The sequence below is a fragment of the Bufo gargarizans genome, chromosome 1 (genome assembly GCF_014858855.1).
Source record: "Bufo gargarizans isolate SCDJY-AF-19 chromosome 1, ASM1485885v1, whole genome shotgun sequence".
NCBI lineage: Eukaryota > Metazoa > Chordata > Amphibia > Anura > Bufonidae > Bufo > Bufo gargarizans.
The window spans coordinates 533,730,398-533,753,208 of NC_058080.1; the positions used below are offsets into that span (position 1 = coordinate 533,730,398).

The 22,811-nt window shown below is 40.1% G+C and overlaps 1 protein-coding gene across 2 annotated transcripts in view; it reads left to right on the forward strand.

Moving 5' to 3' along the window:
• The window catches only part of RTN4R (reticulon 4 receptor), a 254,405-nt gene that overhangs the window by 195,078 nt on the left and 36,516 nt on the right, over nucleotides 1-22,811 (forward strand). The window contains exon 3 of one of the 2 annotated variants that reach the window (XM_044289080.1): nucleotides 14,749-14,797. The exons of the other annotated variant lie outside the window; for it this stretch is intronic. Within the exon in view, the coding sequence (XP_044145015.1) occupies nucleotides 14,791-14,797 (7 nt within the window). The 5' untranslated portion in view covers nucleotides 14,749-14,790. The remainder of the gene's footprint in view (nucleotides 1-14,748; nucleotides 14,798-22,811) is intronic. 2 annotated transcript variants of the gene reach the window in all.

Here is a 22,811-nt window from a genome sequence, read left to right on the forward strand (position 1 = left end):
AATGTCCATTCCTTGTGTTCTTTAGCCCAAACAAGTCTCTTCTGCTTGTTGCCTGTCCTTAGCAGTGGTTTCCTAGCAGATATTCTACCATGAAGGCCTGATTCACACAGTCTACCTCTTAACAATTGTTCTAGAGATGTGTCTGCTGCTAGAACTCTGTGTGGCATTGACCTGGTCTCTAATCTGAGCTGCTGTTAACCTGCGATTTCTGAGGCTGGTGACTTGGATGAACTTATCCTCCGCAGCAGAGGTGACTCTTGGTCTTCCTTTCCTGGGGCAGTCCGCATGTGAGCTAGTTTCTTTGTAGCGCTTGATGGTTTTTGTGACTGCACTTGGGGACACTTTCAAAGTTTTCCCAATTTTTCGGACTGACTGACCTTCATTTCTTAAAGTAATGATGGCCACTCGTTTTTCTTTACTTAGCTGCTTTTTTCTTGCCATAATACAAATTCTAACAGTCTATTCAGTAGGACTATCAGCTGTGTATCCACCTGACTTCTCCACAACGCAACTGATGGTCCCAATCCCATTTATAAGGCAAGAAATCCCACTTATTAAACCTGACAGGGCACACCTGTGAAGTGAAAACTATTTCAGGTGACTACCTCTTAAAGCTCATCAAGAGAATGCCAAGAGTGTGCAAAGCAGTAATCAAAGCAAAAGGTGGCTACTTTGAAGAACCTAGAATATTACATATTTTCAGTTGTTTCACACTTTTTTGTTATGTATATAATTCCACATGTGTTAATTCATAGTTTTGATGCCTTCAGTGTGAATCTACAATTTTCATAGTCATGAAAATAAAGAAAACTCTTTGAATGAGAAGGTGTGTCCAAACTTTTGGTCTGTACTGTATATATATATATTGTGACGGTATGTCGCCGCAGGGTCGCCTGCAGATGACCCAACCGGCGCACTCATGAATCACGTGCACTGCCCATAAGCTGACGGCTGAAAAAGGCGGCACGTGCGCAACACCGTCACCTTTGTAACTGCCGCCATATTCAAGAAAGGAACATTGCCAGATCTCTTTTTTATAATTCATCATTGCAGCTAAAGACTGTCACAATCATATAAGACCAGTCACTGTGGATAAATTCCACTGACAAGCAGGTTAGGCGAGTAACCACCTTTTCCAAGATGGATAACCCAGACCCAATTGGCGCCCCAATGTTGCCAGCACGTTAGTGTTAGCCACATTACGGGCCCCAACTCGTGACTAAGAGGGTAATCACAATATGGAGTGAAAGGATACATTTATTGGGGAAAACCATACAATGGAAGGGAGGCTTTAGTACCCTGTTAAGTCGGCTGTTGCCTGGATACTAAATGAGATATGGTTAGGCACAGAATGGCATCCTACAGCACATTTGCCCACAGATGTTGCAGCTGGGCCTGTAGATCCTGCACACTTGTATGTTGCTGAAGCTGGTGTCCCAGCAGCAATGGCAGATTAAGTGTATCATAGGCCCAGGGCTGTTTATCCGTCTTGGGCCCCCTCCCTCCATTTACCCTGACAATCCACCTATCGACGTTCAGCCCTATATTTATTTTTTCCTGGTAAATATTAAGGAAAACTATAGTATAAAGCCTCCAACCCCTCATAGTGTACAACACTCCACGGTATACACTATAGAATAAAACACCCCACAGTATGCAGTGACGTCACGTTTATCGGTCTCCTGACCCAGGCAAAGCTCAGTTCCATTCAAGTCAATGGAGCTGAGCTGTAATGCCAAGCACAGACAGGCACAGTTGCTATAAAGTCTACGGTGCTATGCTTTGTAAGCCACAAGGAGGCCACAGCACTACCAGTAGCGCCCTGGTGCCATGGATCCTTTGCGTCAGTTGCACATTTGACCTCCATTTGAGCCATTTCAGTCTGAGATTAGTTTTTTTAGATGGAAAAAAGTACTGCATGCAAGATAATGGATCTCATATGGAAATGGTTTAAACGGAGGCCAAATGTGCAACTGATGAACAGGATCCATTTTTATTTTTTATTTTTATTTTTTTACAGGATCAGTTTTTTTCTTTACTTTTCTGTTCTTCTGACGGATCAGAAGAACAGAAAAATAATGGTGACATGAACTCAGCCTAACTAATGTAAAAGTAAACATGGAACTTCAACCTACCAACTAGACTCCAATAAAGGAACAGGCAAATCGGAATGGAATAGAGGACCCTAGCAGCTGCTGCTGGCCACGGGAGTGGACTCCGGACTGGGAGTCTTCTCCTAATGTCCATAGGCTACGGGTGACTGAGGCTCAGACACCAGGGAGTGCACTAAACAACAGGCTCTGCAGGTGTATAACTTCCACTGCATGCCAAGGCCACCAACAAATGAAGGAGACAGAGCTGAATATAAAGGGGCTGGCCTGGCTGTCTCACTCTGAGACAGACTAGTAATGTAGTGACAGTGTAGATTGAATCCCACTGTCAGTGTTTGAAGAGGCGCTCTGTTTAGAGCTTTAGCCAATTGCTGACCCGGTGCACATGGCAAGGCACCTATTCAACTTCAGTTATTTACAAATGGTCCATAAGACCAACAAAGCCTTTTTTATACCATGCGCTATTGTTCAATCTAAAACATAACTTTTATTATTCCATGTTTATCATCTACTGACTATTAAATCTGTTTAAAATTATCAGCTGTGTCTGTGGGTACTTGTTATGTTGTCATTTTGCAACACTGTTTCAATCACATTGTATAATAGCTCACGCCGAGATGTAGTGAGTCATAATAGCACCTGCTGTAAGCTCACTTAACTTCTATCCCTGCGCTGAATGCTAACTCTGATACAAATTAGTAACTTGTAACCATAGGCACTCGCTGTCTTAAAACTCAAACGCTGCCCCCCGACATGTTTCGCAGTTGAATTTCTTGTACCTGAGGATCACTCTGGAGCCTGAAGGGGGTGTCAAAACAGAAGTCTATAGACAAACAACCTCAACAAATAGTCTCCTTCATTGGGAGAGTTACCATCCAATAACCTTAAAAAAATGTATCCCAGTGGGCCAATACCTACTTGCGCAACTGAAGGAGGGCTTTGAACGAGTGTAGGCATCTATATGAGAGATTTAGAGTAAGAGGGTATCTGAAAAAAGTACTTCACAAGGCATACACCCGAGCCAAAAACACAATAAGAACTACTTTATTGCAGGACAGAAAACGAATGAGAGAAAATGGAAATAAAAAGACTATATGCTGCATTGGAACATGTGACGTACAACATGAGAGAGTTCAAAATATCTTGAAACGTCATTGGCACATTCTGATGATGGATGAGGAGTTGAGAGAAGTAATTTCTCCTTACCATACCATCACATATAGAAGAGGGAAAAATCTAAAGGAGAATTTGATGCATAGTCATTTTCAATCAAACCAGAAAGAAGTCAAAACCACCTGGTTAACCACAACAGAGTCAGATCCCTGTGGAGACTGCACTTTTTGTCACAAAATGATACCCCCAATTTCTTTTGGCAATCCAGTAGACAATAAAAAGTATCAGATATATACATTGCAAAACCACAGGTGTAATTTATATTATTGAATGTGGATGCCCCAAACTATATGTAGGAAAAACCATACAACAATTAAGAAGACTGATCTCAAAACACTTGAGTTGTATCAATACTGAAACAAATACAACCCTCTCGAGACACATCCAAGAGAAACATAAAGACACAAAGAATCTCAAATCACTAAAAGTAGGTCCTAGCCAGGGAGACATAGACAAGAAATTACAGCAAGAAGAGACAAAATATATATATCGTCTAAAGAGCTTGACCCCTCTAGGACTTAGTAAGAGATTTACATATGTGTCCCTTCTCTGATCAGGGAGTTCCTTTTAAGATTACCTGGCAACATGAATCTATAGAGGTACTAGATATAAATATTTCTACATGACTCATAGTGACTATAGATAATATTTCAAATTTGGGGCTGGTACGGTACTAATCAAATAAAAGGTTATTCCATCTTCTTCCTCCCTAGGTGCTGAATAATAACCAGGACCATATACTTGTCATGGGTACTATCATATTGGTGGATATGAGTATATAGTGATGACACATTAGATTGACCCTTATAAGATGCCAACGAGGAATCAAATAGAAGCGATAAAAAATACACATGTATAGAAGTGGTAAGAATACATTTAGATATAAATGAGGAAACAAGTAGAAGTGAGAATATAATATATGCAATTGAAGGTAGATAATCTAATTAAAAAAACGTGTGAGATATATATATATTGCAAATAAGTTCCTCTCTAAGAGTCAGCCTAATAGTGTAAATAATACCGTACTTATTCCAAATATATATGCGTTACTGATATTAATTCAGTTAATAGTACATATATAAATATAAAGACACTTTAGACAGTCTCTAGTCCTTCTGGAGGGGATAACTGATTTGTTTAAAAAGTTCTAAAAAGATCATTATAAATTAAAATAAATATAACATGATCTGGAATAATAATTCTATATAAAAAGATAAGCATAATGGTTACAATTGGAAATAAACTCATGATTAGCGCAGGTGTACATCCTGGCGCACCATAATTGCACATTATATCATGATTAAATAGAGAATTAATCAAATCACCCCCATTTATTAACATTAAATCTGTAGCAGCACTATTTTTCCTCATACTATAATACCATGATTATCCTAATCTTAGAAAATATATAAAGATTATTACTAAAAACACATACTTAATAGCTGACGCCTATCCATTATACATGAAGACCTTTTGGTTATAATATAGTTAGCAAGTAATCAAAGATAGACAGACGCTAGATAAACATCGAGAAATACACTAAGTGTGAAAACATGTGCAGTAGAGTTGTGCTGGGAATACGTGTTGTGAGAAGAATCTGAAGTGGAGAAAAACTAAGTCCAAGGGCATGCGCAGTTAACATCAAGTGTACTAGCAGTATCATGTGCCGGACTCGAGGGAGGAAGGAGGCTGAACATCTGGTAGTGGGTTTACCGTGCTAGTGCTGCGGTAAACCCAAACACCCCTATCATAATCTTCCATTGCCCAGCAGGCCCCATAAATGCTTGATTGGCGGTAAATCGATCGGGCCAAGGAAGTGTTGCAATCAGGTGGAAACAAACCAGTCAAATCCTTGCAGAGCTGCCTAGAGGAATGAGGGATGGGGACTTTGTAGACATTATGCTCCAGTCCAGTGCTTGTATGTACTACACATTAGTGAACTTTCTCTGCACACAGCATTGTATGCAGATGCCAGAGCATTGTATGTAGTAAGGGCTTTCTCCTCTCCCCCCTAGACAGCTCTATTCACATTCTAGGACAGGTTGCTTGTGGCCATTTTGAATTAATCCCAGCAAGTCGCTTTATGTATTTTAGATACTTCTTATACCTCAGCAAGTAGGTATGTCTTATGGGGAAAGGGGTGCCATAGCTTTAGTTGCAATATTGTACGCTAAATTTGCTTCAGAATTATACTGCAGGATTCTGGAACTAAGTTAACCAGCTAATGTCTAAAAATGCATCAAATATATCATCCGACATCAACCACTGTGATAAATCTGTCCCATTTTTAAACTAATGAACCTAGCACTGGCCTCTATGACTCCACCATACACTCTTCATGCAATTCTTTTTAAACAAAACCTAATGTCTGAAATAAATTATGGAATTAAAGAAGAGTAAATGTGCTAAACATGCTTTATACATAATGTATTTCTAATCTTCAGACTGGCTCCAAATACCGTACAGATTTTTGGATAAACCTGCAGACTGCTCGAATTAAACAATCTGGCAATATTCAATCATAGCTCTGGTCCAGCAACAACAAGAGATGCCACAACAATCTGCTCTTGTTCTATCCTGATTCAAGATCTCCCGTAATTCTTGGGACTGCTAAAGTCATATTTAAAATCTAAATTTAATTTAAACTGATTACCCAAGCTGTGTGGATTTGCTGACAAATCAACTTTAAAGTGATCATGTCATCAGTAAACGGGCATCTAAGAGAGAGGTCCATGTCTAGCATGTAAGGTCTCATGCACACAAATGTATTTTCTTTCCGTGTCCATTCATGTTTTTTTTACGCACTGTATACATTGAACCATTTATTTCAATGGGTCCGCAAAAAAAAATGTGTGTATTCCGTTTCCGTATGTCCGTATTTCCGTTCCGCAAAAAAATAGAACATGTCCTATTATTGTCCGCATTACGGACAAGAATAGGACTGTTCTATTAGGGGCCGACTGTTCCGTTCCGCAAAATACGGAATGCAGAGGGATGTCGTCGGTATTTTTAGCGGATCCGTTTTTTCGCGGACCACAAAGTATATACGGTTGTGTGCATGTGGCCTTATACTGCTTTTCACCTAAAGAAGATTTTGAGACCAAATTTAAAAAAGTCCCCTTCATAATTATTTATATACAGGCTATCTTGCATTATAGCTTGGGGTCTGATCATGCTCAAATGTCCACACGAACGTATTTGGTTTCTTTGTCCATTCCGTTTATTGGGGCGGATTGGATGAGGACCCATATATTTCAATGGGCCCGCATCTGTATGTCCATTCTGTAGCCACAAAATATAGATCATGTCCTATTGTTGTCCGTTTTGCGGACAAGGATAGGCATTGTTACAATGGATTTGAAAAAACAAAACTGATGCAATAAGGATGCCAAAAGGACGTCATCTGTATTTTTTGCAAAATACAGAAGGTCAGGTGTATGTAGCCCTAAAGGGTGTCTTTCACCAGGAAATTCATTGTTAAACCAGGCACAATTATACTTTCTCACTGGGTAGGTTCCACTCCTAGTTTTGGATTTGAAATACTGATCAAATACTGACCATGTGAAAGGGGTTATGTCCTTTCAGCAAATAGCATTTATTATGTAGAGAAAGTTAATACAAGGCACTTACTAATGTATTGTGATTGTCCATATTGCCTCCTTTGCAGGATGGATTCATCTTTCCATCACATTTATACACTGTTCGTTTTCATGGTTATGATCACTCTGCAATCCATCAGTGGTGGTCGTGCTTGCACACAATAGAAAAAAGCACCAGCCTATGTGAGCTCCCATGCTACCAGAGAGGCCAGCACTTTTTCCTATAATGGTCAAGCAGGACCACCACTGCTGGATTGTAGGGTGGTCACATCCATGGAAACAAGCAGTGTATAATGTGATGGTAAAATGAATCCAGCCAGCAAAGGAGGCAATATAGACAATCACAATACATTAGTAAGTGCCTTGTATTAACTTTCTCTACATGATAAATGTCACTTGTCGAAGTGACACAACCACTTTAAGGCTGTGTTCACATCTGTGTCAAAGGCTCTGTTAGAAGCCTGTGTTGCAAATTCTGTTAAAAAATACCAATGGGGTCCTTCTGGTACCATTTGTTAATGTCATTTGGTGGCAAAATGACTGGTAATCATAGGGGACACAGTCATAGATACTTACTCTGGGCAATATGGCTGGAAACCTTTGGGATACTGTGGTTGGGGGGATCCACAAGAAATTAACTCTAGTAGCTCTGTTATATAAGGACATTGTGACTAGGCATTATGATTAGCACTGTAACATGGCATACTTATACAAGCTCTGTGGCTGGCACTCATCATTGCATTGTGGGTTGGCACTGTTCTGGGAACACAAAATTATGGCTGAAATGGTTAAAGGATACTGTTATTAGTGCTATGTTCGGTACTGTTATGGGGGGGTCTTCTGCAGCCAGCACTGTTATGGTGGCACCGTGGCTGCCAATAGAATATTAAACACTTGGGTGTCACTGAGGTAAGTGTAGCTACACTGGTGGCATTAGAGGCAGAGCTTGTTAAGAGCTCATTTGCATTCCTTTCTTCCCAGAATTCCAGAGGGGCATGTATGGCCTACAAGTCTCACGCCGACTAAGGCGCTCACTCCCCAAGGAGAGATAGTATCCCCCAAAGAGCTAATAGCTAAGGCGGACCATGTAGGTGGTGCATTTCGACAGGTTGTCTTAGGCACCATATGATTTTGTCAGGGGATGATATGGCTCATTATTTTTTTATGTCTGTGTTTCAAAGATACAAGGAGTGATAAAATTATTTAAAATGTTTTTCCACGCAATACAATTTACTATGAGTATACTGTGCCACTAGCAATGCTTCACCGGTCACCTACTTTGTATTCTGAGCATATTTTAACCACTTTAATTATTTAGATAGTCCAAATCAGCCAATATTTGGCCTTTTTAAAAAAAAAAAAAATTTTTACATTGCCATAACCGTTCCAGCTGGAAACAATGCTAAATCTGCTGCTTCCGTTCCCAGTGTCATTAACCATGGAGAGCAGTAAGAGTTTTTACATGTGCCAAATTAAGCAGCATTCACATTGTACTTATCATGATTCTGCCTCAAGTGGTATCTGATATTAGATCAAGGTTTTTTTTACTTGCTTGTAAAGATGAAAAAAATCAAGCTATTATGGGAATGAATATATGAAGATTTATATACATAAACATCAACATCACATAACCGTGTGAGTTCACAATAGTAGTAAAGTACATATGAAATATATTTGCCCATATGGACACGTTTGTTTGTTTTTTAGCTCTCTAAATACAAAATAAGAGAAATGAGCTGATATCTGTGGTGCTGGGGCTGTTAGTACATCCAGTAATATACTCAATTGGCTAACTAGAAGTTAAATAAGTTCAATCATTGATGTGCCCCTGTTTATAATTTTTAAAGATTCTGTAGGAACTGGTACAGTGCCAAGTGATTGACACAAGGCAAATGTGGTGCCCATATTCAAAAAAAGGATCTAGATCCTCCACAGGTAATTATAGACCAGTTAGTTTTACTTCAGTCGTGGAAAAAATCACTAAGGGACTATATACAGGAGTATGTGACTGTAAATAATATTATAAGTGATAACCAACATGGGTTTACCAAAGACAGAAGTTGTCAGAGTAACCTGATTTGTTTTTATGAGGAGGAGAGTATTAGCCTGGACAGAGGGGCGGCTGTGGATGTAGTGTTTCTGGATTTTGAAAAGGCTTTTGATACTGTCCCTCATAGACGATTAATAGGTAAAGTAAGGTCTATTGGCTTGGAAAGTATAGTTTTCAATTGGAATGAAAACTGGTTGAAGGACCATGTCCAGAGAGTTGTGGTCAATGATTCCTTTTCAGAATGGTCCCGGGTTATAAGTGGTGTACCCCAAGCTTCAGTGCTGGGTCCTTTATTGTTTAATGTATTTATTAATGATATCGAGGATGGGATTAATAGCCCCATTTCTATTTTTGCAGATGACACTATGCTGTGTTGTACTATGCAGTCTATGGAAGATGTCCATAAAATACAAGCTGACTTGAACACTCTGAGTGATTGGGCATCAACTTGGCAAATGAGGTTCAATGTGAATAAATGTAAAGTTATGCATCATGGTAGTAACAATCTCTGTGCTTCATATGTCCTAGGTCAGGGCTGGCCAACCTGCGGCTCTCCAGCTGTTGTAAAACTACAATTCCCACCATGCCATGCTGTAGACTGATAGCTGTAGGCTGTCTGGGCATGCTGGGAGTTGTAGTTTTGCAACAGCTGGAGAGCCACAGGTTGGCCAGCCCTGTCCTAGGTGATGTAGCACTGGGAGAGTCACTTATAGAGAAGGATTAGGGTGTTCTTGTAGATGGTAGATTAACAGCATACAATGTCAATCAGCCGCTTCTAAGGCCACCAGGATATTGTCATGCATTAAACGAGGCATGGACTCGCGGGGCAGGGATGTAATATTACCACTTTACAAAGCGTTGGTGCAGCCTCATCTGGAATATGCAGTTCAGTTCTGGGCACCAGTCCATAGAAAGGATGCACTGCAGCTGGAAAAAGTATAGATAAGAGCGACTAAACTGATAAGGAGAATGGAGGGTCTTAGTTATAAAGAAAGATTAAAAGAATTGAATTTATTTAGTCTTGAGAAGAGATGTCTAAGGGGGGACATGATTAACCTGTACAAGTATATAAAGGGTTATACTAAAAATATGGTGAAAAACTGGTCCATGTCAAATGCCCTCAAAAGACAAGGGGCACTGCCTCCGACTGGAGAAGAGAAAGTTCAGTCTCCAGAAGTGTCAAAACTTTTTTACTGTAAAAACTGTGAATCTGTGGAATAGACTTTCTAAGGACGTGGTCACAGTGGACAGTTTTAAAAAGGTTTAGATTAATTTTTAAAAGTCAATGACATAAATGCTTATGAAAATGTATAGAAGTCTCACTTCCTTCTAGGATTCCCATCTCCACCTATCTCTTGGTTGACCTTGATGGACTTATGTCTTTTTTCAACCGTATTAACTATATAACATGTAACTTCACATTATTTTAGATAGGAGGTTTATAATCCTCAAATTGTAATACATTTTATAATCAAATCTATAATCAGTCTTGCACACTCACAATGTAGATACATTTGTCACACTTATAGATATGTTTAGAGACGTTAGAGTGAGAAGTGCGAAGCTTTTTCAACTTTATCAAATGTCACTTATAGGCCCTGATTTATCAAGAATGGTATGTGGTATATTGGTCTTGATGGACCCTGTGCTGCAAAAGTCAGCTTTTCATTTATAATGAAGCGCAATCCACGTCATAAATTAAATGCCTCCTCCGGCAGTCCATGTACCAGAACGAAATCTATGCCAGCTCGTAGATAATAACATGCTGGAGCCGATGGCCTCGCTCAGCACCCCACCCTCGACATACTTCCTCTTCGGAAAGTGGTGAGGCAGCGTAAAAACACTGCTGCTACTAGATTTAGTGACATAGCGAAAAAACAAGAGAAATGGAGCTCAACGTACCAAAGAATAAATATTTATTTAATTACATAGAAACATGATTAAAAATACATACATGTGATGCCATAGACAAGGTAAATGGGAGCAGGGGAAGGAAAGGAAAGGGCGCCACCCTGGGAGAGCACACAGGTCAAAAATATATGTAGATATATGACGTTCATAGGGAAATGCTCGGTACGATGACCAGCCTATGAACCAAATACATCCAGAAGTATATGGATGAGTGAAAGGTCAGCTGGGGACCAACCACGGAAATGAAACATGGTATGTTAAGCAAAGAAGCTAGAAAGGTAAAGAATAAAAGGTAAACAACAAACCAATATGAATAAAGACCAGGTGTGGTAAAACACCAAAGTCCAGAGACCGTGGAGGTATAAGCTACGACCAAAGCTCACCTAAAGCAGACCGTGTGTAAAACAACCCAGGATGGCGCTACCTCAACGCGCCTCTCCCAGGGTGGCGCCCTTTCCTTTCCTTCCCCTGCTCCCATTTACCATTTCTATGGCATCACATGTATGTATTTTTAATCATGTTTCTATGTAATTAAATAAATATTTATTCTTTGGAACGTTGAGCTCCATTTCTCTTGTTTTTTCGCTATTGTACTCGGGAGCTTGTACCGAGTTACCCTCCATGGGTGCCCCCTGTGGCCATATTGGGCGGGCATTGTCCTTTTTCCCTCGGGACACCCGGGGTCGTTTTTGTTTTTTCAATAGATTTAGTGACAATAGTGCCTATAGTGCCTATAGTGACTATATCCTGGTTGTGTACAATGGAATCCATTCTCCAGATGCAAAAAAAGAGATTCAACTAGTCTGTTTTTCTAAGAGGTTAGGGAGGTAAGAGTCTATTATTTGTATAGCACTATTTCCTCAATATACCTTATTAGAAAAAAAAAAACTGCTTGAAAGTGTTTAAGAATTGATGAATTTGGTGTGCAAGAAGAAATGTGTTGTCTCCAGACAGTATTGCATTGCATTATAAATTACAGAAGCCTCTCACCCTCACCCATTGATGATTCCGTATTTGGCATCAATGCACTTCTAAGCCTCTCTACAAAAGGAGGGTGTGAAGTGTCAGTTCCCCATAAGGACCATGAGCTAAACGAAGAAGAACTGGGTTCAAACTGATTGAAATGTCTACACAGTTTCACAGGGATTGTGATAAATGTAGGTGTTTTGTTACTATAACTGACATCAAAAGGGTTGTCTCATCTCGGATATTGATGGCACATCACTAGTATGTGGCATCAATGTCAGATCGGTGCGGGTCTCACATTTGGAACCCACTCCTATCTCCCGAATGGAGCTCCCAAAGGGGACAGAGAGCATCCATGTGTTTGAGGGACTCTCTGGAGAGATTAAAGATGAGCTGGCAGGTTGGAAACCTTCCTATTTGCTCTGATAATTTTAACTATCCAAGTTGACCTACGGTACCACAAGCGTGCCAAGAACATGGCCAATAATAGAAGACCCTTTTGACGGGTGCCAATTTCCCAGGAACTGATGCCTCATTCTTCTTCCTCACCAGCTATCTTGCCAGAACATATGGAGAAGGAAACATAGAATACTCCTCAAAAATTGTTTTCTGAAATAAAACTTTGATGGCCTATCGGTGTGTGTTCAAACCTTAGTAGCATCTTCAGGCATCAGAAAGCTGACCTGACACAGTGTTACCCTCATCTATGCATACACGGCATATTCCACAGCTCATCCCTAAATTTTTTTTACTGTATTAACTGTATGCTATGCACCAACTAGAATGCTCTCAGTAAATTAGTGCTCACCCATAATGCCCTCAGAAGTCACTGTGCCAGTGTATACAATAGTAATAGTGCCCACAGAAGTGCCATTGATATGAATAATTCTCCTTCAGAGTTCTCCCATTAGTAATAGAGCCGCAATAGTAACAATGTTCCCCCAAGTTCCACCATTAGTAAGAGTGACCCCAATAGTAATACTGTTCCCCCACAATGTTACATTAGTGATAAAGCCTCCATAGTAGTAATGGTCTCATTAATAATATGTTTGTTTTTTAAAAAGGAAGTCAACACTAATTTTACTAATGGCTTCTGCAGTGCGATCCAGCACAAGAAGAAAATGGTGTGTACAGATCTATGTACAGATCCTCCCTTTCATTGATTACAGGTCTAAAGGGATCTGTGACTTATGAACCACAAGGCAGGGATCTATGGGCTTTAGGGGAGGGATCCATAGGCTCCAGGGTAGGGATCTCTAGGTTCCAGGGTAGGGATCTATAAGCTTCAAGGTGGGGATTTGTAAGCTCCACAGTAGGGATCTATAAGCTCCAGGGTAGGGATTTATAGTCTCCTGTGCTCTACCACACTGTTAAACTGATACAGTTTATTGAAGCTAGCTAATTTTATTTAAAAAGTCTGTTATTTCCCTTTTTCAGGCAATGTGCACCATAGCAAAGTTTATCTTCAGACTTTACTTTTGCATAGTGATTTATTTATACACGTGGTAATACATTATTTGGCTTTTACAAAGTTTTTAGTTTCAAGCTGCCCCTAAATTCTTTAGCAAGCTTAACATCCTGCAGGCTCTCCAGTACAACTTACACAAAGAGCTGCTGGATCTCCACATGGAGAATCACTACCCTAGTGAGACCGAGGAAGTCTTTGACCTTCCCAGATGCAATATAAATGGTTTAAAGGTACAGTATGTGAGTTGACACCTAATCCTTTCCAAGTTCCTGATGATGTACTCCGGTACACCGAAGTGAAGATAAAATTGTAGCTAGAAACATCAAAAGCTAATTATAATTCTGTACTGAAGAGTCTGCCTCTTTCACTATTAATCGAAGAGTAATGAAAACATAATTTCAAAATTACAGCTTTATGGCAGATTTGATTCACAGATACACAATGTTTGCATGCACCATTTTCAAAAGATTAAAATAATTAAGGTTGCTTCGTTTTTGTCATCACAGTGACAAATAATAATTGCTCATTTGTAATTATAGTTTTATAAATTTGACAGAACTAGACTCATGCTGTGCTGACACAGTTTCCTACCCTAGTCACCTGCTATACTGTATCTTTCTCTCCACAGTGTAAGTTTCCTACATAATCTTTACAGACTTACTGTAACAGTATCAGATCATATGGTACTGAGTGGGCGAATGTAAAGCTAAAAGAGGTGGCCACATATCTCCAAAAATACATTACAGATCTGGTCACGACTCATGACATACTCACTAAAAATAGCATTGCTGTACAGGCAGAAAAAAATAGATCAAGTATAATACAGTAAAAGAATCTGTAAAATTCTGAACTAATATGCTAAATGCCTTCAAAAACAAAGCATATGATGGGTGATAAAGTATATGATATTGGATGGATGGATGGATAGATCATAGATAGAGAGATAATAGATAGAGATTCCTGGGCTGTCTTGCATGCACCACTCTTTTGAGGTCTATCCCCAGATTTTTTAAATTATGTTCAGATCAGGGAACTGCGAGGGCAATGGTAAATCCTTGGGAGTTGTCGTTTTACCACAGCTGGAGAGACAGAGGTTAGCCATCACAGTGCAAGATCGCCAGCCCCCAATGGGGGTGAATATTTAATATTCCAAATATCACAAGGCCTCACTGTGTCACACAAAAATAATAAACATTTATTGATATTTTGTCCAAAATAAGGTTGCAATCTACATCAAGGGTCCTCATTGTCTTGCAAGGCCCTACAGCAAAATCAAAACAAATCCCTGAAAAGAACATTGCACAGTTTGTATGTAAAAAAAAAATTGGGGGGGGGGGAGTTTTTGATGATTTTCTTTACAATTTCATGTCATTATATAAAAAATATGTAAATTTAAAAAAAGAATAATAAACTCCTGAAGTTATCACATTGGCCACTAAGCCTAATAATATGTCTTCTTTGTCTTTGCAGATCACTTTTCAGCAGTCAGTCAGCAGTCATCTCATTATCACAATGAAAAGTAATACCTCTGTATAGCACAGAATCTACCATTTACAATAGTTGATGTAATTGCTGATCTACCGCTCTCCTTGTACTGCGACCTCTGTGTAATTTACAGAGCATGCCTAGGAAACGCTTCCATAGAAAGTCAATAAGACTAATGTCTGTGAACACAGCATCTAAATGGCAAAAAAAAAACAGAAGTGCGCCCTTCCAGCCTAATAGTGGTTTGGGGAAGCTGGTCCTTTGTTCTAACACGCTGAGTCTCTCTGAAGAGACCCAGCATATTAGAGCTGCAGTTCCTATGTTGGCCTGCAGGTGGCAGACCAACATAGGATAACAGCAAATTCAGCTTACATTGTAGTTCTATTGAACTATAGTATAAACTAAAAGATATATGATTGGTCAATATTGTAGCCTCCTAGAGGTGCTAAAAAAAAAGTTTAAAAATAAATAAATAAAAATAACTAAAATTGAAATCCCCTCCCTTTCCCTAGAATAAAATAATAAATACATAAACAATGAAAGTATACATCATGGGCATCACTGCTTCCAAAAACACCCATACTATTAAAATATCCCATACGGTGAATGGTGTAGCGAAGAAAAATAAAAATGGCCAATTTGACATTTTTTCATCATTTCACTTACCTGAACAAATAGAATAAAATATGATCAAAAAGTCGCACCCACTCTAAAATGTTATCAATAAGTATTAAAACACAAAAAAGCCTATACATTTCTGGTATTCTTGTAATCGTACTGACCAAGAGAATGAAGAGGACAGATTAGTTCTGCTTCATAGGGAATGCCATAGGGACAAAACCCCTAAAACTGTGGCAGAATTAAGGTTTTTTTTTTAATTCCACCTCATTTGGAATTTTTTTCCCTCTTCCCACTAGATTGTCTGCAATATTAAATAGTGGCATTAGAAAGTACAACGTGTCCCGCAAAAAAACAAGCCCTTATATAGCTATGTGAACAGAAAAATAAAAAAAAGTTATGACTGCAGGAAGACTCCTATATCAAAGGGGTTAATCTATTCTGTCTATGACCCATGGTGGTTGCTGTAAATTATATCTCTAAATGCTGTTGACAAAAGCACAGGCAAAATTATGCCACTATAATCCATATAGAAAATAGGATAACAATGTACAATCAGAAAATATGAACCAATCATATTAATCCTTTCATTTTCCAAAGCAGTTCTGAAAAATGAAATCTGGTTGCTATGGGCAACTAATCCAATTGTCCTTTGCACCAGTTATAATAAATCTCCCCCTATCAGTTTTAATTGGCAGAACAAACTATACATGACACATTCCTTTTAACACCCACCTTCCCTTTATAAATGTATGAGTAGATGTTCATCGGTATCTTCCATTCTATGTCTTCCATTCTGTCATATACCACTGGGTCTGGCAGGTTTCTATAGTAAACTAGCATTTTGCCTATTATGTTTTTCATGCACAATTGATGGAGTTATGAACAGTTTAATGATTAAAAAAGGTTATTTTAGGGGAGTAAATTTGTAGGTTCCAGTAATCTTCTGGGATTAGTTGTAACTACAGTATAATTATTTGATATTGCCATTTTCAGCATTAATCTAAAAAGTATTACTATCATACTAAAATAATAAAATGTGTAAAATGTTAAATATGGTATGAAATATTATATAAAATGATATATATAATTAATTTTTTATTAAGAAGAAATGCACTTTATTTGAGGTATTTAAAAAGTAGTCAAAATAGAAATACAGTATTTCCATTAACGGTTATCCAACATATAAGACCTCACAGAGTGGCCAACCCATGGTGGTGATCATACTTACCTTGTCCCTGCCTCTGGGTTCGGTCAGTATCATTCCACAGCTGGCTCTTCATCTCCCTGATGCACTGATATCCACATCTTTTTGCAGGGAGGCACATGACTACTACAGCCAATGGCTGGTCGCATCGGTGACCTGCTCCCCTTGCATCACAATAAATGGTCAAGGGGAGCAAGTAACTGCTGCGACCAGCTATTGGCTGCAGCGGCCACGTGCCACCCGTAAACAGGATGTTCATATCAGCGCAACAGGAAGATGAAGAGCAGGACGATAGAGACCGAATCTAGCGGCGGGGTTCAGTTAAATATGATCACCACCGGGGGTCGGTCAATCTGTGAGGTCTGATCTAATGTTGGATAACCCCTTTAATTGTTATTCAGATGCTGTTATTGATTTCCTAAGTAGCATTTCTGAGAAATAGAAATAGAGTCAGAAGTTTGCCAGATGGAATGATTCAGATAAAGAAAAGGCGTTTTCATTTCTATTTTACTTTGCTCGTCGTTTGACATCTGTAGTCAATGTAATCAGTAGTTTGGCTAAGTATATGAAGCCATTACACATATTGACTTCAAACAGTCTGGCATTGAGGTCTGCATCTGCCACTTTGATCCAAGTGCTGCTTTTTCACATCCATTTGTGTTTTCCCCTTAAGATAATTTGGACGGGAGCTGCACATGCATGCCAACTTTTGTACATTAGGAGCTTTTAGAGAGAAGAGTAAATTATAACAAACACATTGGGGCGGTGTATCCATCAAATGGTGTACTCTGTTTTAAATAAAACATCAAACTGTGCTCAAGAAAACAATTTTTTCTGTTCTGCTTAAAAAGTCAGAATGAATTTTCCCGTAGAGCAAGAGCCCTGGACTGTAAAAGTCTTTCATTCTAGATAAATTCTTCAATTAAATGTGAATATATTTATTCATACTATAGCATCCTTTTAGATAATCAGAAGCCTCCCCCTATTAAATGTACAAATTTTCTAATCAAATTAGTTATTCTTTACTACACCACCATTGTAGGCAACATTAGGAACAGAAACAGAAAATATACCTGTTCTGTCTTCTTACACATTCACACAGTGTGCAGTTTGACATTAAGCATAAACCATTCCTGTCTTCCAAATAAGAGGACTGTTCTTTGTAGTCTAACTTGTTTATTGGTAAAACATGACTATTTGATTGATTGGTAAAACAGGAGTATTTGATTGGCAAAACAGGATTGTTTGGTAAAACTGCAAGAATACAAATAGCAAAAAACAAGTGTAAGTATAAAGTATAGAATAGCATGTACTGTAACATTTGAACATTTAACACTGAAGCACAATGTAAAATGGCTGCCTTACATAGGACTACATGTCTAACTAACAGTATTAACAACTCCCTGAATAACAATGATAAGTAGCTGAACAGCTCTGCATAACATAATGTCCCTGAAACAAAAGTAGATCTCTCACCAGATATTATTTTACAAGGAAGGTGAAGTTTAAGAAGGAGATATGCAGAAGGACAGCTCTGCTGATGTGTCCTGGAGACTGGAGCCTTCTCTTTCCCAGGATGCTTTGCAATCCCACAATGCTTTGCACCACCTACAATGCAGCAGTCTTTGTAATAGGAAAAACTAAGTGTAATGCAACTTAACACCACTAGATGGTGGTATAACCACATTAATCACTACAAAAATACCTAAAACTAAGGCAGACTTAATCTGTAATGAATCTCAAACTCTGCTGGGCAGAACACTCCCCATCTGGCATCAACAGACGCCATTACTGAATCCTCCTTTCTTAGCAACCCCTTTTTGGTCAATGATGGGATCAAGTTTTCATAAAGTGCTATTCTTGGAGACTGTTTGACCTTTGCTGAGGTTGCCTATTTCCTTAGCATAACATTCATGTTGTATAGTACGAACTATTATGTTTTGGGACTTTCCCAGATTAGCAGCGTTAAAGGCGTGTTTGCAGTAATGCCAACCTTTGCAGGGCTTCTGGCTCATAGGTAATGTCGATTTGTAAGAGGGAGCTATATGAACTACACAGGCTATAGCACAAATGAGCAACATCCAGGTGGAGAACCTGTCTAAACGATGAGATTTGAGTTGGTGGTCCGAAGTCACCGTACGTAGAACAGATACTTCAGGTTGGAATTCTTCATCGGCATCTGGGTCTACCAATTCAAATGTGTCGGCTATTGTACTCCAAGACGTTGAACGGTACAGGAATGCAGGACCCATAAACCATGTTGTGTCCTTAAGGTGGCATGGTGCGACGGATCTAGTCTTGTGGTCCGCACGATTATGCTGTGTAGGCACGCACTGTAGTGCCACTGTTTAGGACAAGTGGATCTCCTGATCCTTAACACCCAATTGCTGACATAGATGTAAAAGTGTCTGGTTTTGTTGCAAATATATCCTAGGACTACCTTGCTATCCGTGTAAAACTCGACTTCCTCTATTTCCAGGTTCATTCCTGTTATAAGTTCAGCCAACTCTACTGCAAGCACAGCAGTGCAGAGCTCCAGTCTGGGAATCGTGTGTTCGCAGAGTGGCGCTAGTTTGGTCCGGCTCATGATAAATTCTATATGGCATCGTTCTTTGACGTTAATGGTCTTTAGGTATGCCACGGCTGCAATCGCTTTGACTGAAGCATCACAGAAGATATACAGTCTTTGCATCTTGACTTCAGTAGATAGCACAGAAGCATATGATCATGCCACATGAAGGCTGGACAAAGCTTTGAGAGACATCTTCCAACCTGTCCACAGGTTCTTTTTCTCCGCGAGAATCCCGTCCAATTGGGTCATCCCAATCAGACGTCTCTGTGGTGAAATCTCTTAACATCATTTTTTCTTGGATAGTAACAGGCGCTACGAATCCCAGAGGATCATATAAGCTGTTTATGGTGGACAGAACTCCTCTGCGTGTGAAGGGCTTCTCTTCCTTGCTAATTTGGAAGGTGAATGTGCCTTTAAATACCAGAGAAAACCAAAGCTCGACTGCATGGGAAGGGAGTCGTTGCTAAGATCTAAGTCCATTAGATCACTTGAATGGTCTTGGGGTAAGAAGGCTTCCATTAACTCACGGCTGTTGGAGGTGATTTTGTGCAACCTCAGATTAGATAGAGCGAGCATCTCTTGAGCCCTTTTTCGGAGACTGATTGCGGTCTCGTTCGTGGGTGTGGATTTCAAGCAGTCATCCACGTAAAAATCTTTTTCCACAAAGGACCTGACATCCGCCCCATACTTTGCTTCACCCTCTTGGGCTGAATGTCTGAGACCGTAGATAGCGACTGCAGGGGAAGGACTGTTTCCGAAGATGTGCACTCTAATTCGGTACTATACAATGTCTTCATTAGGGTCGTTGTTGCGGTACCAGAAGAACCTCAAGTAGTTTCTGTGTTCTTCCTTGACGAGGAAACAGTGGAACATTTGTTGTATGTCAGCCATAAATGCTACGGAATTTCATAAATGCTGGGTGGTAAGTACCAACACCCCTCGAGTCTTGGAGTGCGGGTGCCATTTCTGCATGGTTGTTCTGGAATATTTTTTCCATGAAGGTAAAGAAATGTTCTTTCTCCCCTGGTGTTCTCTGAAGTTTGTGTTTGAAGGAGATAAATCGGCTGTAATCAAGTTCTTTGTTGTTAGGTAAGCGTTGTCTCTGGGGTTTAAACGGTAAAGGTGCGACCCAGCGTTTTGACTTGTCTTTTACTATTCCTTGATCCATGATATCCAAGCACAGCCTGTCTTTTATGGACATTGTGACCCTGCTGTCTTCTCTTGTCCTGTGGAAGACTGTGCACCCTAAGTGATCTTGCTTACCATCGCAGGCGTGGTCTTCACAGGAGGTATCTGCGAAAGGATAAGGCACAGGATCACAGTGTGGCAGTTATTTTATCAGGATACTACTGTGACATGGCTGAAATAGGGAAGGACGTCCATTTTCAAGTGTGTTGGTGAGCATACTGTTGACTGAGGTCGGCTGGTGTGCTCCTCCTAGACAGATGTCTCCTATGATGACCCATCCTAAGTCAAGTTTTTGGGCAAATGGAGCGTTTTGGGAACCGTTAATCTGTCCTCTAGACTTGTGAACTCGTTGTATGTCTCTTCCAAGGAGTAAGACTATTGTGGCTTCTGGGTCCAGTTCTTGTATCAGGTGAGCTATATGCCTCAGGAGGGGGTGGTATGCTGCTACCTCTGGCATAGGTATTCATACCGGTTGTCAGGTATATGATTGCACTCCAGTATGGTTGGCAGTGAAAAGCAGGTCAGACCATCTATGGACTCTACCTTGTACCCAGTTGCTTTCCTCCCTGCCATCTCGATGGTACCTGCACATGTCCTTAAGGAGTAGGGAAAAACGAGCCCTACAATGCTGAAGGTGTCGAAGAAGGTGTATTTAGCTAAAGACCTGTGTCTTTGATCATCTAATATTGCATATACCTTGATTGCCTTATCTCGGTGACCGACCAGATAAACTCTGACAAGGCAGATTTTTTAGCAGGACTTCCCTCCTGCGAGTCCTTTACAGATCTCTGTACAGTGAGAAGTGACTACTGCGGTGTCTATGTCAGTGTCTATCTGCTTCCTGCTCCTCTGCCTAGGGTGATACCTGAGATGGTGGTCCAGGGTGTAAAGCCGTGCTGTGTTCTGTGCTACCGTATTCTGTGCATGTCACACTGACCTTACAGTTCCTGGCGAAGTGCGATGTTGTAGAGCAGCAACTGAAGCAGATGTTTTCTTTGAGGAATTCTTTGTGGTCCTCTAAAGACTTCTCTCTGAAGGCTCTGCATTTTAGTAGAGAATGTGGTTTCTTCTGCAGGGGGCATTTTTTGGTAGGATCTTTGAGTTTGTTCTCCTCTTGAGAAGACTTAAACGGTCTATAAGGAGAACCTGTGGAGGCAACGTTAGTTTTGTGGACTGCTACTGGTGTTTTATGAGGTTTGACATCAGGGGTAGTGGGACATGACAATGTAAAGTCAAAACTGGGATCATTTCTTATCCTCGCCTGTTGAGTAACATAGTCTACAAACACCACAAAGGGGGGAAATGGTACATTATGAACCTGTTTATAATAGGAACCATGCATGATCCACTTCTCCTGTAGGTTATAAGGGAGTTTTTGGACAATCGGATTGACACCTCTGACGGTGTCCAGGAACGCTAGCCCTGGCAAATCTCGTTCTGCCTGAACAACCTGTACCTCTATCAACAACCTGTACCTCTATCGCTGGGTTCCCTAATCTTCTGGTAACTCTACCCACTATTCTGGGAAAATTATCAATTCTCTTATATAAAGTATTTTCTATAGCTTCTATTGACCCATAAAACTCATCAAGTCTTTCCCACACCATCTTTAGGCTTTTGCCCAGATAGTTTATGTTAATGTCTCTGATTCTTTTGGCGTGTTCAGCAGACTCACTTCCAAGCCACTTTACCAAGAGATCTAACTCCTCACTACAGGAAAGATCTAAGTCTCTTATGGCTTTTGGAAGGAGGCTCACCATGCCCTGTAGTTCTCAGGACGATCAGTGAACTTTATAAGTCCTTTGGTAACCAGTTCCCGTTTAGCAAAGAACTTAGCAAAGTCCATGGCAGCCTGGTTAGCGCCAATACTACCAGGTGTGCTGCGTTATGCTGCGTGTGTGGTGTATCACAATACCTTTTAGTGGTTTCTGGCTTAGGGCAGTCTGTATAATACCGTTCTGACCCGAAGGGTGTCCCTTTAAGTCGAAGCAAAGGTTGTAGCTTTCCTTTTGTAGGGTGGTGGTTGTGGTCAGCTTTGTCGTATACCGTCCTGCTTGAGGTACTGTGGTTCAAGGTAGTATATTTGGCACTATGTATAAGCTGGCTGATATACTCGATCAAAGTCTTCATCTGTCTTGGGATGTTAATGGACATATTCTGAGACACACTCTATGTTGGATCTTGTTCATCTAGGTCTGGCCCAAGTACTTGCCTATGTTTCTCTGATTCGGGGAACTCCAAAGCGTCTATGAACTCTGCTTTGGCTACAGCGGCTGCTGCTTCTTTCTGTGAGGTGAGTTTTTCCAGTGACACTTGCAGGTGTACTCTCTCCTTTTCCATTGACGCTTGCAGGTGTACTCTCTCATTTTCCATTGATGCGTGCAGGCAGGCCCTCTCTATTTTCTGCTCGCCTTAGCTTTAGTTGCATCTCTTGTGCAACAACGGAAGACCTTACTTTTGCAG